Source organism: Hemiscyllium ocellatum, chromosome 18 (assembly GCF_020745735.1).
Source record: "Hemiscyllium ocellatum isolate sHemOce1 chromosome 18, sHemOce1.pat.X.cur, whole genome shotgun sequence".
NCBI lineage: Eukaryota > Metazoa > Chordata > Chondrichthyes > Orectolobiformes > Hemiscylliidae > Hemiscyllium > Hemiscyllium ocellatum.
The window spans coordinates 50,446,200-50,461,704 of record NC_083418.1 but is presented as its reverse complement, the minus strand read 5'-3'; the positions used below and the strand labels follow the sequence as shown (position 1 = coordinate 50,461,704).

General features: G+C 40.8%; 1 protein-coding gene across 1 annotated transcript in view; it reads right to left on the bottom strand.

Moving 5' to 3' along the window:
* The window catches only part of deaf1 (DEAF1 transcription factor), a 73,500-nt gene that overhangs the window by 16,119 nt on the left and 41,876 nt on the right, over nucleotides 1-15,505 (bottom strand). Inside the window, exons 7-8 of the mRNA XM_060838530.1 lie at nucleotides 13,720-13,846; nucleotides 12,229-12,357 (exon numbers count right to left, since the gene is read on the bottom strand). Of these exons, the coding sequence (XP_060694513.1) occupies nucleotides 12,229-12,357; nucleotides 13,720-13,846 (256 nt within the window). The remainder of the gene's footprint in view (nucleotides 1-12,228; nucleotides 12,358-13,719; nucleotides 13,847-15,505) is intronic.

Sequence of the window (15,505 nt, the reverse complement as noted above, 5' to 3'; positions counted from 1 at the left end):
CCAGGGCCTTCAAACAATTCTTGATATTACTTTGAGTGAATTAACGAGCCCAGTGTCTCTAATGGCAGGACCTCAGAAGGAAGCCAAAATGGATCATTCACTCAGCACTTTTGGCCGAAGATAGATGAGAATGCTTCAGGATTGTCTTTTGCACTGATGTGCTAGGCTCCTCCATTGTTGAGATGAAGGAATATTTATGGAGTCTTTTTCTCCTGTTAGTTGCTTTAACTGCTCATCACCATGCACAACTTAATGTAGCAGTCCTGCAGAGCTTCAATCTGATCCATTGCTTGTGCTATCATTTAGCTGTGACTATTGAATGCTGCAGCTACTGCTTGGCAGGCAAGTTGTTGTGTTGTACCTTCACCCATGTTGAAACCTCAGTTTCAGGTATGCCTGGAGTTGCTGCTAGTATGCCCTGCATTCTCCATTGAATCAGGTTTGATATTCTGGTTTGATTGTGATGTTAGAGTGGAGTTAGAGGTTGAGGTTGAATACAATTCTACTGCTAATGGCCCTCAATGTCTTGTATATGCCCAAGTTTTGAGTTGCTAGATCTTTTCCAAGTATACCAATTTAGTTGGTGATGGTGGCACACAACATAACAGACTTTGTCCTCAATGTGAGGATGAATCTTTGACTCCAAGAGGACTGTGTGGTAGTTGCTCCTATTAGTACTGTCATGGACAAACCTAAATGTGGCTGGTACATTGTTGAGGACAAGATGACGCAAGTTCTTCCCTCGTGTTTGTTGCCTTCGCTGCCTCAACAGGCCCAGTTTAAGGGCGACGTCAGCAGTTGTGCTTCCAAGTCAATCTGGGTGATAAACAGTGAAATCTTCCATACCACCCTCAGCGCTTTCACCAAATGGCATTTAACATTGAGGCATATTGATTCATCATTAGCCTGGAGGTGGGGAGTAGAACATACACAGGAGTGGTGGGGATGGTGTAGGTCATTGTAAGATAAGATTGCCAAAGCGTGAATATGGCAGGCTGTTGCTTGACAATTTTGTGCTACAAGTCCTCAGATGTTAGGAAGGAGGACTTGGCAGTGTCAACAGGGTTGGATTGTTTCCCAGTGCTTGAGTCGATACTTGTTACTCCACCTAGTTTCACTCCTTTCTGTAGGCTTTGTAGCAGTTTTGATATGACTGAATGGCTTACTAGGTCATTTTAGGGGTAGTTAAGGGTCAGTCACATTGCTGTGAGTCTGCAGTTACATGCAGTCCAGAAAAGGTAAGAACAACAGGTTGCCTTCCATTTGTGGACCAAACAAGGCTTCTCTTTTTTTAAACAATCAACCTCAACTCTCTGGCATGAATATTTACTTGCTTCACTCTTGAAAGGAGCTGAATATCTTTGCTTTTTATTCTGACTCTCTGCTTGTGCATTTGTGCAGTGCAAAAATCTGGGACTTCGCAGATGAGAAATGCTCTAGATTTATCAGCAAAGCATGTCAGAGCTCTGACTGTCAGAGACAGCGCAGCCTTACCAACAGTACAACCATACTAACAACTCCTTGACATTATGACAAAACATTATAAATAATTATATTTAATGCTAAATTATACTAAGATATTTTGGGTTGTGCTAATTGTTCAACTAGTATAATTTCTATCACTAAGCAACAGTACACTTGAAGTACATTAATGTTCTTATTGCCGTGAAGGTCAGAGGTGACATCTTCAGAAGTATGTGAAATCTTACCCCAGTAACAACATGAAGCACAGGTAAATGTACATAATGTGGTCATTGTAAAGAAAAAACTCTTTAAAATATTCTCATAATATTTCATTTATTCATCAGTTAATCTCTATTGCCCTCCATACAATTACAAATATTCCCCTTTGTTCTTGTTCTCATTTCCTTTTCTATGGTTATGCACTAACCTAAAATCTCTTCATTTTTAACATTCTTCGGTACTGATAAAAGGTCACTGGCCTGAAATTTTCATGCTCTTTCACCCTCCACGGAGACTACTTGGCTAGTGGAGTATTTTCAGCATTTTGCTTTTATTTCAAGATTTCCAGTATCTTGTTCATTGTTCAAAATTTGCAGATGATACAAAGGTTGGAAGCATTGTAAACTGCGAGGAGAGTGGTGTAGAATTTCAAAAGAACAGAGACAAGTTGGTCAAACGGGCATTCAGGTCACAGTTGAAGCTCGGAAAGTGTGCCGCTGGAAAAGCACAACAGGTCAGGCAGCATGAGCCGACATTCCTGATGAAGGGCTTATGCCCAAAATGCCAATTCTCCTGCCCCTTGGATGCTGCCTGACCTGCTGTGCTTTTTCAGTGCCACACTTTTCGACTCTGACCTTCAGCATCTGCAGTCCTCACTTTCTCCAAGTCATAGATGAAGTTCAATTTGGAGGAATTGCAATGATTAACTTTGGTAGGAAGAAAATATGGAACAAAGAGTACAATCTAAAATGAGTGCAGATCAGGGGAACCTGGACATATATGCGCACAAGTGTTGATCCAGAGCTACCCACAAGAATAATCTATTTCTTGACATGCTGAAATCAGTATGCTCAAGATAACCCTCCAGTACTGTGGGGTGAAAGCTGCAGAATTCAGGCTAATGACAGAATATCTGCCAGGCTTTTAGATTTAGGTAAAGCTGACTTCAATGAGAGGACTCCAAGACTGTTCATAGTAAAACAGGGTAAATCTGGTAATGAGTAAAACAAAAGATTAAGTTGGCAGAAATGCTTCACCTGATAAAGGAAGAGCGCTTGGAAAGCTAATGATTTCAAATAAACCCGTTGGACTATAACTTGGTATCATGTGACTTCTGACCCTGCAGTTACGCTGCAATTATACAAAATCCTGGTTAGACAACACAGAGTACTGAGAGCAGATCTGGGCACCAAACCTGAAGATAGATACAATGGCCTTGGATGGAATACAATGTATGTTTACAAGAATTATACCTGGACTCCAGGAATTGTTAGAGAGATTGTACTAATTAGACCTGTTTTCTCTAGAATTTAGAAGATTAAGAGGTGATCTTATTGAAATCTTGAAAGATAAACTATTTCCACTGTTGGTGATTCGAGAACTATGGTGCATAGTCTAAACATTAGGGCCAGGATGTTAGGAAGCACCCCAAAGGGCAGGAGAGGTTTGTAACACTTCCATAAGCAGCAATTGCTGGATAGAATTAGAACACAGATTAACCATGATCTCACTAAAGGGGCAGAAAGGCTTACCCCTATTCCTATGTAGAAATTGAAGGGGGTGACAAAAAAAGAGATGGGAGCAGGGAGATAGTGGCAAAAGGTTTGAGAGTGTGCAAGGAGAGAAGCAAAGACAGCAAGGCAGAGAGGAAAGAGAGACGGGAAAGAAGAAAGAGGAAAGTGACAGGTGGGGGAAGAAAGAGAGACGGGAAGGAGAGATAGAGGGAAGACAGTGTGGAAAAGAGTAGCGTAGAAAAGGAGAGTGGGAAAAGAGAGAACAGGGAAAAAGTTTGAGGTGATAAGAGTAAGTGCAAGTAAGGATAGTAAAGGGCAGAGAAAATTAGAGGGGATGAGGAAAGAAGTGGATATTAAAGTGAGTGAGGTGTGTGTGTGCGCGTGTGTGCATGAGAGAGAGAGAGATAGATAGATAGATACAGACAGAGGGACGACAGCAAAACACAAAGGGCTGAGATTCTTCCTCTCTCACGGGCTGAGTGATTAAGGTCAGCTGTTGCATCCTATGGTTTTCCAGTCTGGAATTATCTAACTAGGCAAAGCAGGCAATCTGAGGCTATGATCTTGTATGTATAACTTAAAATCACATGGCACTTACTCTATTCAGCAGAAATTGAAATGCATCACTGAGCACACAAATCATTTGCCAGCAAGGGGAAGAGAATGTACAATTTACAGCAAACTTATCGAGAGTCACTTATTCCAACCCCCATAGATTGCAATTTGCTCTATAAAATCTTGAATGCGCATATGGTTTCTTTCATCCATGTTAATTAGAAAACATTTACAATTACTAACTTTAGACTGAAAATTAACAGAAGACGAGGAGCAATTATCACTGCAAATGGTGCCAGTAAACAATTTAGATGACTTCACTTGCTTCCTTGAGGCTGTGAACTCTGAGTTTGTGGGGAAAAAACTGCTGTTTATTGGTAAAGTGGGGATTAACTGCAATCTCACACCCACTTCAGACTTAGCCCATGAAAGATAAATTCTTGAAAGGCCTGCTGATCTGTTCACTGCCTGCCACTCTCTCCAGCCTAATGGAAATTATATTGAGGCTGATCAAACTTACTGAAGCAGTTAGTCACATGGGCAAAGAAGGCAAAGCTCTTATATAAATTCACTGCAGTGATTAAAATATTTTTATATACATTTTTAAACACTTCAATCAACCTGTTTGGATATTTTTATGTCTCAGCTCCAATGTTGGTGGGACTCAAAACATTTTGGCCCAGGGTAAGGACATTACCAGTGCCCCACAAGACCCCTTAGATATGTAATTATCAGTTCAATAGATGGCACAATTAAGGAAATAGGGAATGGGATGAGCTCATGGGGTTAGCAGCACTATCCAATTGAGGTTAAACACAGACTGTTGAGCCAAATGGCTGATTTACTTCATTTATTTATTCATTCACAGAATGTGGGTGTCACTGGCTAAACCAGCATTTACTGCCCATCCCTAATTACCCAGGGGGCAGTTAAGTGTCAACCACATTGTTGTGGGTCCAGAGTCACATACCAGACCAGATAAAGATGGCAGTTTCCTTCCCTAAAGGACATTAATGAACCACATGGTGGTTTCTGGTGGGTCCCCTGGATTAACAGTCCAGTGGTAATACCACTAGGCTATTGCCTTCCTTGTTCCACGATATAAATTCTATGTAACCTCTTTAAAAATACGAATTTAATACAACTGTGACTTTTATTCTGCATTCAAAAGTTTTACAAAAAATTCCTCACACAAATCTATTTGCATACAACAGAGAAAAATAGATGAGGCAGAAATATTATTATTTGTATTATCTGTTGTTCATATTTTAGTTTCTAATCTTGCTTGTTGGAATGACACAATATTCCTTGCTTTCTAATGCATTATTACCTATAGGAAAGGAAACTGGAATTTGTTTGAATGATCATAAACCTGAGTAACTCTAGGCAATCTCCATGGAGCAATGATTTATTTGACTCTGTAGTAGAGGTCATGACAATCCAGATGGCCAGAGGTTGGGATTCTGTAGGAGTAACCCACCTCCGGTCTTCCCAAAAACTCTCAACTATCTACAAGGCACAAGTCAGGATTGTGATTAAATATTCTCCACTTACCTGAACAACACATGAACCCAAACACCATCCAGGTCAAAGCAATCAGCTAGCTTCAAAATTCACTCCTTCCACCACTGTCATCCATGTGCTGTAATGTTCCAAGTACTATCATTGTTTATATCATCACCGATTACAGCATTGCTAATCATCAAATTACCATGCAAGAACAAACTCAATATTTGTTTGCATCTCTCTATTCTCATATGCAACATGAGTTTTGTACAATTCTCTGGAATTTTTAATATTGAATATTTATTTCAAACTATACGATCACATATTTCAAATTCCGTCAGAGAGCTTACACTTGAGGGAAATGGCAGGTTTGAAGCTGTTCGCAGACAGATGACAACTGTAGGACTTCTACAGTCCCAAGGATCAGATAATAGAGTCATAGAGATGTACAGCATGGAAACAGACCCTTTGGCCCAACCCGTCCATGCTGACCAGATATCCCAACCCAATCTAGTCCCACCTGCCAGTACCCAGCCCATATCCCTCAAAAACCCTTCCTATTCATATACACATCCAAATGCCTCTTAAATGTTGCAATTGTACCAGCCTCCACCATTTCCTCTGACAGCTCATTCCATACACGTACCATCCTCTGTGTGAAAAAGTTGCCCCTTACATCTCTTTTATATCTTTTCCTTCTCACCCTAAACCTATGCCTTCTAGTTCTGGACTCCCCGGCCCCAGGGAAAAGACTATCTATTTATCCTATCCATGCCCCTCATAATTTTGTAAACCTCTATAAGGTCACCCCTCAGACTCCGATGCTCCAGGAAAAACAGCCCCAGCCTGTTCAGCCTCTCCCTATAGCTCAAATCCTCCAACCCTGGCAACATCTTTGTAAATCTTTTCTGAACCCTTTCAAGTTTCACAACATCTTTCCGATAGGAAGGAGACCAGAATTGCACGCAATATTCCGACAGTGGCCTAACCGATGTCCTGTACAGCCGCAAATGACCTCCCAAAACCTGTACTCAATACTATGACCAATAAAGGAAAGTATACCAAACGCCTTCTTCACTATTCTATCTACCTGCAACTCCACTTTCAAGGAACTATGAACCTGCACTCCAAGGTCTCTTTGTTCAGCAACATTCCCTAGGACCTTACCATTAAGTGTATAAGTCCTGTTCTGATTTGCTTTCCCAAAATGCAGCACCTTGCGTTTAAATGAATTAAACTCCATCTGCCACTTCTCAGCCCATTGGCCCATCTGGTCCAGATCCTGTTGTAATCTGAGGTAACCCTCTTCGCTGTCCACTACACCTCCAATTTTGGTGTCATCTGCAAACTTACTACCTGTACCTCTTATGCTCGCATCCAAATCACATATGTAAATGACAAAAAATACATAAATGAGTTGGACTTTAAATTTATTTAAATCTATTCAAATTGGAGGTAACTATATAACTGCCACAGGTTATATCCTACACAGGGATTGGAATGAACCAGCCTGTGAATTGAAAAATGCTTTTGAGAGTTCTGAATTGTTTTCATTTCCCTTCCATTTGTCCTGCTGGCATTAAAAAAAGAGCTTCCTGCATCACTTAAAACAGTCACAGGTGAGGACCACCTGGGTGGGTGATTGTGGGGAGAACCTACAATCCTCGTACTGTTTCACCAAAAGATTCTGTGGCGCCTGCCTGCACTACAATTGAATTTTTTGACATCAATCTTAAACTTGTCGTTCATAAATTTGAACTCATACTTTACACTGATAATTTAACTTTAAATAATACTTGAAGCTTATATTTTTCATTTCCTCAGACATCTCACAATCAGCATAGATATGAGAAAGGAACAGTGAACAAAATACAGAGATGTAACTACAAAGGAGAATGTAAAAAAAGACTGTAGTGGAAGTTTTTGTTGCAAACGTTTCGTCCCCTGGCTAGGAGACATCATCAGTGCTCTGGAGCCTCCTGCGAAGCGCTTCTTTGATGTTTCTCATAACGGCACACAAACCAACAGCCACGCTCAGACAACAACTTACTAGAACAAAGGAGCCAATACCCAACATGAGCAAAACTAATGTAGTTTATAAAATACCATGCAAGGACTGCACAAAACACTATATAGGACAAACAGGAAGACAGCTAACAATCCGCATACATGAACACCAACTAGCCACGAAACGACACGACCAGCTATCCCTAGTAGCCACACACTCAGACAACAAGCAACATGAATTCGACTGGGAAAACACTACTATCATAGGGCAAGCCAGACAGAGAACAGCCAGGGAATTCCTAGAGGCATGGCATTCATCCACAAACTCCATCAACAAACACATCGACCTGGACCCAATATACCAATCACTACAGCGGACAGCTGAAACTGACACCCGGAAGCGGCAAGGACAGACCACTATAAATGCCGGAAGAAACATCAAAGAAGCGCTTCGCAGGAGGCTCCAGAGCACTAATGATGTCTCCTAGCCAGGGGACGAAACGTTTGCAACAAAAACTTCCAGCTCGACGAACAGAACCACTACAACAAGCACCTGAGCTACAAATCTTCGCACAAACTGTAAAAAAAGACTGCCCAAATCATCAGGTCCACTCCAATCAGCTCATCTTCACTGAACAATTAACCCATCCACCTCTGTCAATCTACCTATTCTCATGCATCCAACCCATCTACAACACGTTCACACCTTCAGCCTCAGCCAATTCAGTTTTAAGGAAATACAATATTTACTTCTCAACCTGTTATTTTCTACTCATCAGCAGCTTCCTCGAGAGCATTTTGCCAAAGGTATCTCCAGCAAAGTCCTAGCTGCAATTGTTTCACTGTAGAAACTTCAGGATACATATTCAAATGGTGCGCAAATTTAGTGGTACATCTCTTTAATTACCATTTATGGTGGATTACTAACTACTCTACTTTCTGCATTTGTCTTAAAACGGTGCCCTTGAACAGTCAGTCACCAGAATGTAATTGTATCCTTGGATATGGAAAACATCAGTTGCACTCTTAACCCACAATTTAGAAGGAATTACACATGGAACAAGAGATTCTCTGAACTGTTCAGGTTGATGGGAATTGACACATATTACACAAATTGATCAGCTGACTGTGTCCTTATTAATGCCAGGTCAGTAGACAAATTCAAGCGTCAATCTGTTGTTTCTTTTCTGCAACATGTGGTCTGTGTCTCCATGGTCAGTATGCATTATAATATATATATGTATCTCAATATAGAGGCTGATGATCTTTGTTTGCAACTGGATTTGGAAATTCACGAAGAGAAGTAGGAATCTGTGAGACAAGTTTGTACTTTATTTCAAAACATATCCTTGTATCTTCACAGATTGTTGTTTTTGAAATGCACTCATTGTATCATTTCCAATGGTTTACATTGGTACGAACAATGAAATGCTTGCCAAACAAGTAGAGGTGGAACTTTTGCATTTCAAAAATTAAAGTAAGTTTCCCTTTCTGTGGTGGAGTAGTCATAAGGGCTTTAAGGCCAAATGCTTGTCTTGGCTAGGCTTGTCATCCTATAATAGACACACTCAGAGGTCTTTCTGGAATACATCTACTTTCAACATGGTAAGCTTGGCGGGATCACAATATTGAAGAATATATTTGTTGAATGAAGAAGTGTTCTTGAGAGATTGAAATATGTATTGGCAATCTTCCTGCCTATGCATGTTGCATATTTCCAGAGGAAACCTCAAAGAATAAATGGAGATAAAATGTTGATAAAACTAGGCCCCTTTGTCTAATGATATAGGTATCTTTTGGATGTCTTCTATTTTGTAGGACCAGGTCTATGTTATTTGAAGATTATTCTGATCCAAAGTAGTTAATTTGGTTCATATTAATATTACATCTTTTGCATTGAAAACGAGAGCATGCTGCTTCCAGGAAATGATGAAGGTGTGTCATGCTTATGCTGTTTTCCCGAGTATTGTAATGTTATCTATGATACAGATAACCTGATAAGATTTTCGAAGATACAATCCATAAATTCTTGGAATATATCCTGGCTAATGGGTAAAAGAGATGCACTGAAAGGTATTCTATAAATTGTCAGCTCCTGCAACTCTTTGGAAAAATTCTTGGCATCAGACTTGGAAAATGTTCAGAGCTTGAGAACTTGAGACTAAGTTCTTTTGTGGAGGAATCTTGTCTGGACACAGCTGCACCAACAAACAGTGTGATTCTGAACTTTGTCAATGATGGAAATAACCAAATTTTTGACACAGGTAAGGCCTTTTTAATGTTCAAATTTTTTTTATCTTTTATTTGTATTTTGCTGAATTTTGTTCTTGGGTTCATTGCATTTGGTTGAAGTTGACCTTTTCAAAAATGCCCTTTAGAAGTCCTATTTTTAAAAACTGTTTCCAGCCTCAGTACAGCTATATCTTTTAAATTTAGTTGTTTAAATGTAGCTTCAGCTATGAGCTCAGACAGATGAAAAACATTAGGAAGATAAGTTTTGTAACTGCCACTTCAGTACAAACTTGCCATCACTAGCTTGGAGCATCACTTTGCAAACATGACTGCAACAATGATGTGATTACCTGTTTCATGGTTTTCTATATGTTAGCCACAAAAAACCAGGTTCATATTGAGCCACACATCTGGAGGTTTAATTTAGTTATTTTATACATTTAGCTGATGTAGGCTTTGCTGGCTGAGCCCACATTTATTGCCCACCCTAAGTGTCCTCGAGGTGGTGTTGATGGTGGTGAGCTGCCTTCTTGAACTGCTGCTGTCCTTTTAGTGTTGGTAGACTGATAATACTGCTTATAGGGTAGTGTTCCAGGATTTTGACCCAGCAACAGTGAAGCAACGACCATACATTTCCAAGTCAGAAAGATGAATATCTTGCCAACAAGCTTGAAGCCAGAGATGCTCTTGTCTTCCTAGATTGTTGTGGTTGTTGAGTTTAAAAGGTGTTGTCAAAGGAGCCTTGGTGAGTTTCTGCAATACATCTTGTAAATGGCACATACTGCAGCTGAGCATCAGTAGTGGAGGTAGTGAATGCTTGTGGATGTGATGCCAACCAAGTTGTCTGTGTTGTCCCAGACAATATCAGGTTTCTTGAATGTTGCTGGAGCTGCACACATCTAGGTAACACTCCTGTCATGTATTTTATAGATGGTGTACAAGCTTTGGGGAGTTGGGAAATGGGTTATCTCCGCATGATTCCCCACCTCTGACCTGTTGTTGTAGCCACAGTATTTATTTGGCTGGACCAGTTCACACTCTGGTAAATAGTAACCCTTGGGATTTTGGCAGTGGGGGATTCAACAATGGTAATGCTATTGAATGTAAAATCAAATGGTTAGATTCTCTCTTATTGGAGATGGACATTGTCTCACACTTGTGTGGTATGAATGCTACTTGCTACTCATCAGTCCAAGCTTGGATATTGTCAACCAACTGAACAAGTAACTACGCTAATACAAGTCTCAGACAGGGATATGGATATTTTCTAATCAACCTGTTCAGAGTTGTTACCACACACTTCTGGAGCAGGCAGGACTTAAACCCAGACTTTCTGACTCAGAGGTAGGGCCACTACCACAACACCCAGAGTCTGGATTATATGCTTACTTAGATTAGTGCTATATTATATATATAATTGATTGACAGACTGACTAGCTAGCTACTTGCTAACAGACTACCTGCCAACAACCAGTATGTAAAGATCAAACGAATGAAGTATGCAGAGAATAAGATGGAGACGTCGCACATCAGACCATCACATCTAGCTGTCTTAAAAGGTATACAGCCTTTCTCAGATCTGTGTTATAATACAACACACTCTAAGTACAGGAGAAAACTGCACAGAGCAGTAAGTCTCCAAAGTCCACTGCTGGATTGCTCAGAATTCCCCAACCCTTCCAGATGTGGCACGTGTGCCCCAATATACCAAAGATTTAAGAAAAATATCAGCTTTCCTGTTGATCATTAGCCAGTAACTATTGCTTGGAAGTTCTTCTATGGACACCAGATAATACCTTAGTCATGATATCTTCCAAGGTCAAATGGTCAGCTCACTCTCATTACTGATGTCACATGGCAAACAGCAAGCTTTGGAAGTGCCATGTGAAGTCTGAGTTCAGGGCTAATCACAGCTTTCAGGGCATGGTGACAGGAATGAGGAATTAACAGGGAGGTAGTCGGACAACATGCAGTGGCTTTTGCACCAAAGCAACTTGAGAGAGAGTTAAGGAAAACCTTAAGAAAAAGTCACATTTAGGGTTAAGGGTAAATGAACAATCCAGAATTTGACTTGAATCTCAGTCAGCTTGTGTGTAACGAGGACATTGTGTAAATAATTGAAATTTAAATTTATACAAAGTTGTGAACAAGAACGACATTTGCTCAAAGGGTATTAATGTTTACACTGAAACAGCAGAAACAAATTTTTTAGGTGCACCATATTCTAGCGTCTACTGTTCCAAACAAGCTATCCTGAGACCATAATTTCAAACCTCAGTAAAGCACTTGATGGATCAGGAATCCAAGGACAATAAATGCTATCGCTACTCCAAAGAAAAAGCTATAGCTGGAACCTCATCTGGAAATACTGGCCAGTGGACAGGGTAAACTGGAAACCAAGGAGAAAGTGAGGACTGCAGATGCTGGAGATCAGAGCTGAAAATGTGTTGCTGGAAAAGCGCAGGTCAGGCAGCATCCAAGGAGCAGGAGAATCCGATGTTTCGGGCATGAGCTCTTCTTCAGGAATATATTCCTGAAGAAGGGCTCATGCCCGAAACTTCGATTCTCCTGTCCCTTGGATGCTGCCTGACCTGCTGTGCTTTTCCAGCATTACATTTTCAAACTGCAAACCAAGCTGAGCATGAAGAACATTTGGTTTGAACAACCAGCATTTTAGGCTGTGCAGCTTTCTCGCAAATTATTAAGTGACATTACTGGTGACTGTACTTACCTGTTGTATTTGTGAAGACATCCCCCTGTGCCGCACTGTCTGAAATAATGGCAGTAGCATCTGCTGTAGATGTTCGTTCAAACGCCAGAGTCCCGGAAGGAGTGATTTGCCCAGCGGGTGTCACTGTAACTGAAAAACAAACCGTTTTTTTCACCAAAGTATAGAACTTTCATCAATCTCAATAAATTGTAAGAATTCAACCTCCAACTCCCTCAGTTGTTAAGTGTGTTAATAATAATTCAATACAGGCTGACATAGATCTGATAATTTCCATGTGTCCTATCCCAACAATAACAATAAGCAAAGACAGGCTTCGACAATCACGGATAACCTTCATTATTGCTCCCACAAGGCTACACTCAAGCAGGACACACACAGTGAGTTCCAACAACCTGTTTTACCATGTTATGATTCACATGGAGTTGAAGTTTGCCATTGTTGAGTTAGTCAGTTCCAACTGGGATGAAAATGGAAATTCCAATAAATTGCACTTAATCTATTGACTGAAAAGTGAAATTCTCATCTTGATCTGTACACAATAATACAACCTGCATTTATAGCACCTTTTAATGTAGAATGTAAAATGTGACAAGTGTCTCACCAAAAAAATTTGATCAAAATTTAGGACTCTGTCTCATAAGAAAATATTCAGGCTGATGAGAAAAAGTTCATTCAAAATGGTCGGTTTTAAGGAGAGTCTTAAAGGGAAGAGGGAGTGGTAGATAGACAGAGACGTTTAAGGAGAAAATTCCAAAGCTTAGGGCTCAGGCAGATGAAGGCATGGCAAGCAACAATGGAGGGATGAAAACTTGAGATGCTCAAGAGGCTGGAATTGGAGGAGTACAGAAATTTCAAGAGGTTTTTACAGCCGCAGGGAATCACAAAGGCAGATCCAGGTAAGGCCTTAGAGACACTTGAAAATGAGAATGACAATTTCAAAAATGAGCTATCAGTGGACCAAGAGCAAAGTAAGAACCACCCAAGAACACAACAAGACTTCTCAGTGTCCCTCCCTCTGATCAATATGGGACTAGGGTCTGATGGGAGGTAGTCACAAAAAAAATCTGCACTGCATCGTGAGCTCTCACCTTTAAATAGCAAGGCAATGAAAGGAAAGGAAACAGACAGTAAAGCAAATTAACTGTTAACAAATATTGAAATCCATAACGTAGCATCATTCTGTACAGAGTATTCCATTATGCATTTCTCTGGAGCTCTAAATAATCTGAAGTTGCACTCCTCTGATCATCAAAGTAGAAAACTGCTGGACAGCCAATGAATGCTGTAATTATCAACCTCTATTCACCCTGACTGGGCTATAGTTAGATAAAAGTTGACAATCCAACTGTCTCTCCCATACTGTACTCTCCACTGAAAATTATTTTACAGTCTAGAAGAACTCCATCACCCCGCCAATTCATTTCCCATCCACAAACCCCAATCTCTGAATTTAAGATGACAGTCATATATGCATGAAATCTTATGACATACAGGTTGTTCCAGTTGTTGCTGGCAGTAAAGTAATGTTCTTGGGAGATTCCTTTTTGACTGGGGTCGTACTTTGTTCACTTTCCTTTTTGCGTCTTTTGTAAGGGACGAACAGTCTGACTGGACCAGTCTATGTGTAAAAAGTAAAGGAAATTGATTATAGCTTGCACCCACTTTCCATTTTAGCCATCATTGAGCTCTAAATGTGAACTCAAAGTACAGGTGCGCCCTTCTGGGTGCATCTATTACAAAGGTTTCACTAAGACTTAAGGCAGAGAATATTTAAGTAACTCCACAGAGGCTGGTATCTTGTCATCAAGTCATCCTTTATTTACACATGGAGAGTCCTTGACACGGATCCAGTCTCCTCAGAGCCAGCTCTGAGTGACCAGGATGTCTGACAGTCATTTTCTTATCTGTCAGCCAGGACTTCCTGTTTGGACCAGATTAACCGCCTCAGTCAGAGAACTCATATTCTACGAGGTCCACCTAACTGACATTGATACAATCACTACAGACCTGGTAGATACAATCCGAGAAAGAAGGTGCATTCAATGTGGCCTGTGATGTGTCTTCAATTCCCACCTCAGGCGACTGACTGTGTGGAGTGTGCACATTCTCCCTGTGTCTGCGTGGGTTTCCTCCGGGTGCTCCGGTTTCCTCCCACAGTCCAAAGATGTGCAGGTCAGGTGAATTGGCCATGTTAAATTGCTGCTAGTGTTAGGTAAGTGTAGGGGTATGGGTGGGTTGCGCTTCGGCGGGTCGGTGTGGACTTGTTGGGCCGAGGGGCCTGTTTCTACACTGTAAGTAATTTAATCTAATCTAAAATATTGAGGGCGTTGCACAATCACCAGCAGCATGAATGATTGTAACACAGTGCAGGAACCTTCAGTGAGAAATAAATGGTTGCTATTGCAGAGAGTACTGCATGAGATCCATGAATCTTTAAGAAATGACTGCAGCTCATGCCTTCTGCATTGTGACACTTAAGAATTATTGCCAGAAAATGACGAAAAGGTCTTGCTTGTTTGTAGCTTCAACTGTCCGCTCTCAAGCGATCTCCAAAGACTATTCAATGCCAGGAAATTTGTCTTTTATGAGCATGGCTGTTAATTAAGGCTTTACTTGCCTTACTTGAATTGTGTGTTTAATTCTGGTCTCCCTCCTATAAGAAAGATGTTGTGAAACTTGAAAGGCTAAGAAAAAAGTTACAAGGATATTGCCAGGGTTGGAGGGTTTGAGCTATAGGGAGAGGCTGAATAGACTGGGGCTATTTTCTCTGGAGTATTGGAGGCTGAGGGGTGATCTTATAGAGGTTTATTAAATCATGTGGGGCATGGATAGGGTAAATAGACGAGGTTTTCCCTGGAGTGGGGGAGTCCAGAACTAGAGGGCATTGGTTTAGGGTGAGAGGGATAAAATTTAAAAGGGACTTAAGGGGCAATGTTTTCACGCAGGAGATGGTGCATGTGTGGAATGAGCTGCCACAGGAAGTAGTGGAGGCTGGTACAATTGCAACAGTCAAAAGGCATCTAGATGTGTATATGAATAGAAAGGGTTTACAGGCATATGGGCTAAGTGCTGTCAAATGGGACTAGATTAATGTAGGATATCTGGTCGGTGGCATGGACGATTTGAACCGAAGGGTCTGTTTTCAAGCTGTACCTCTCTATGACTCTATAACCAAACCTCCACAGGGGGCAGCTGATTCCATTCACTACCAATGCTCAAGAAATTAATCCAGAGGTGGGAACACTTCAGAGACTAACGGAATGCCCTGTTTATTAAA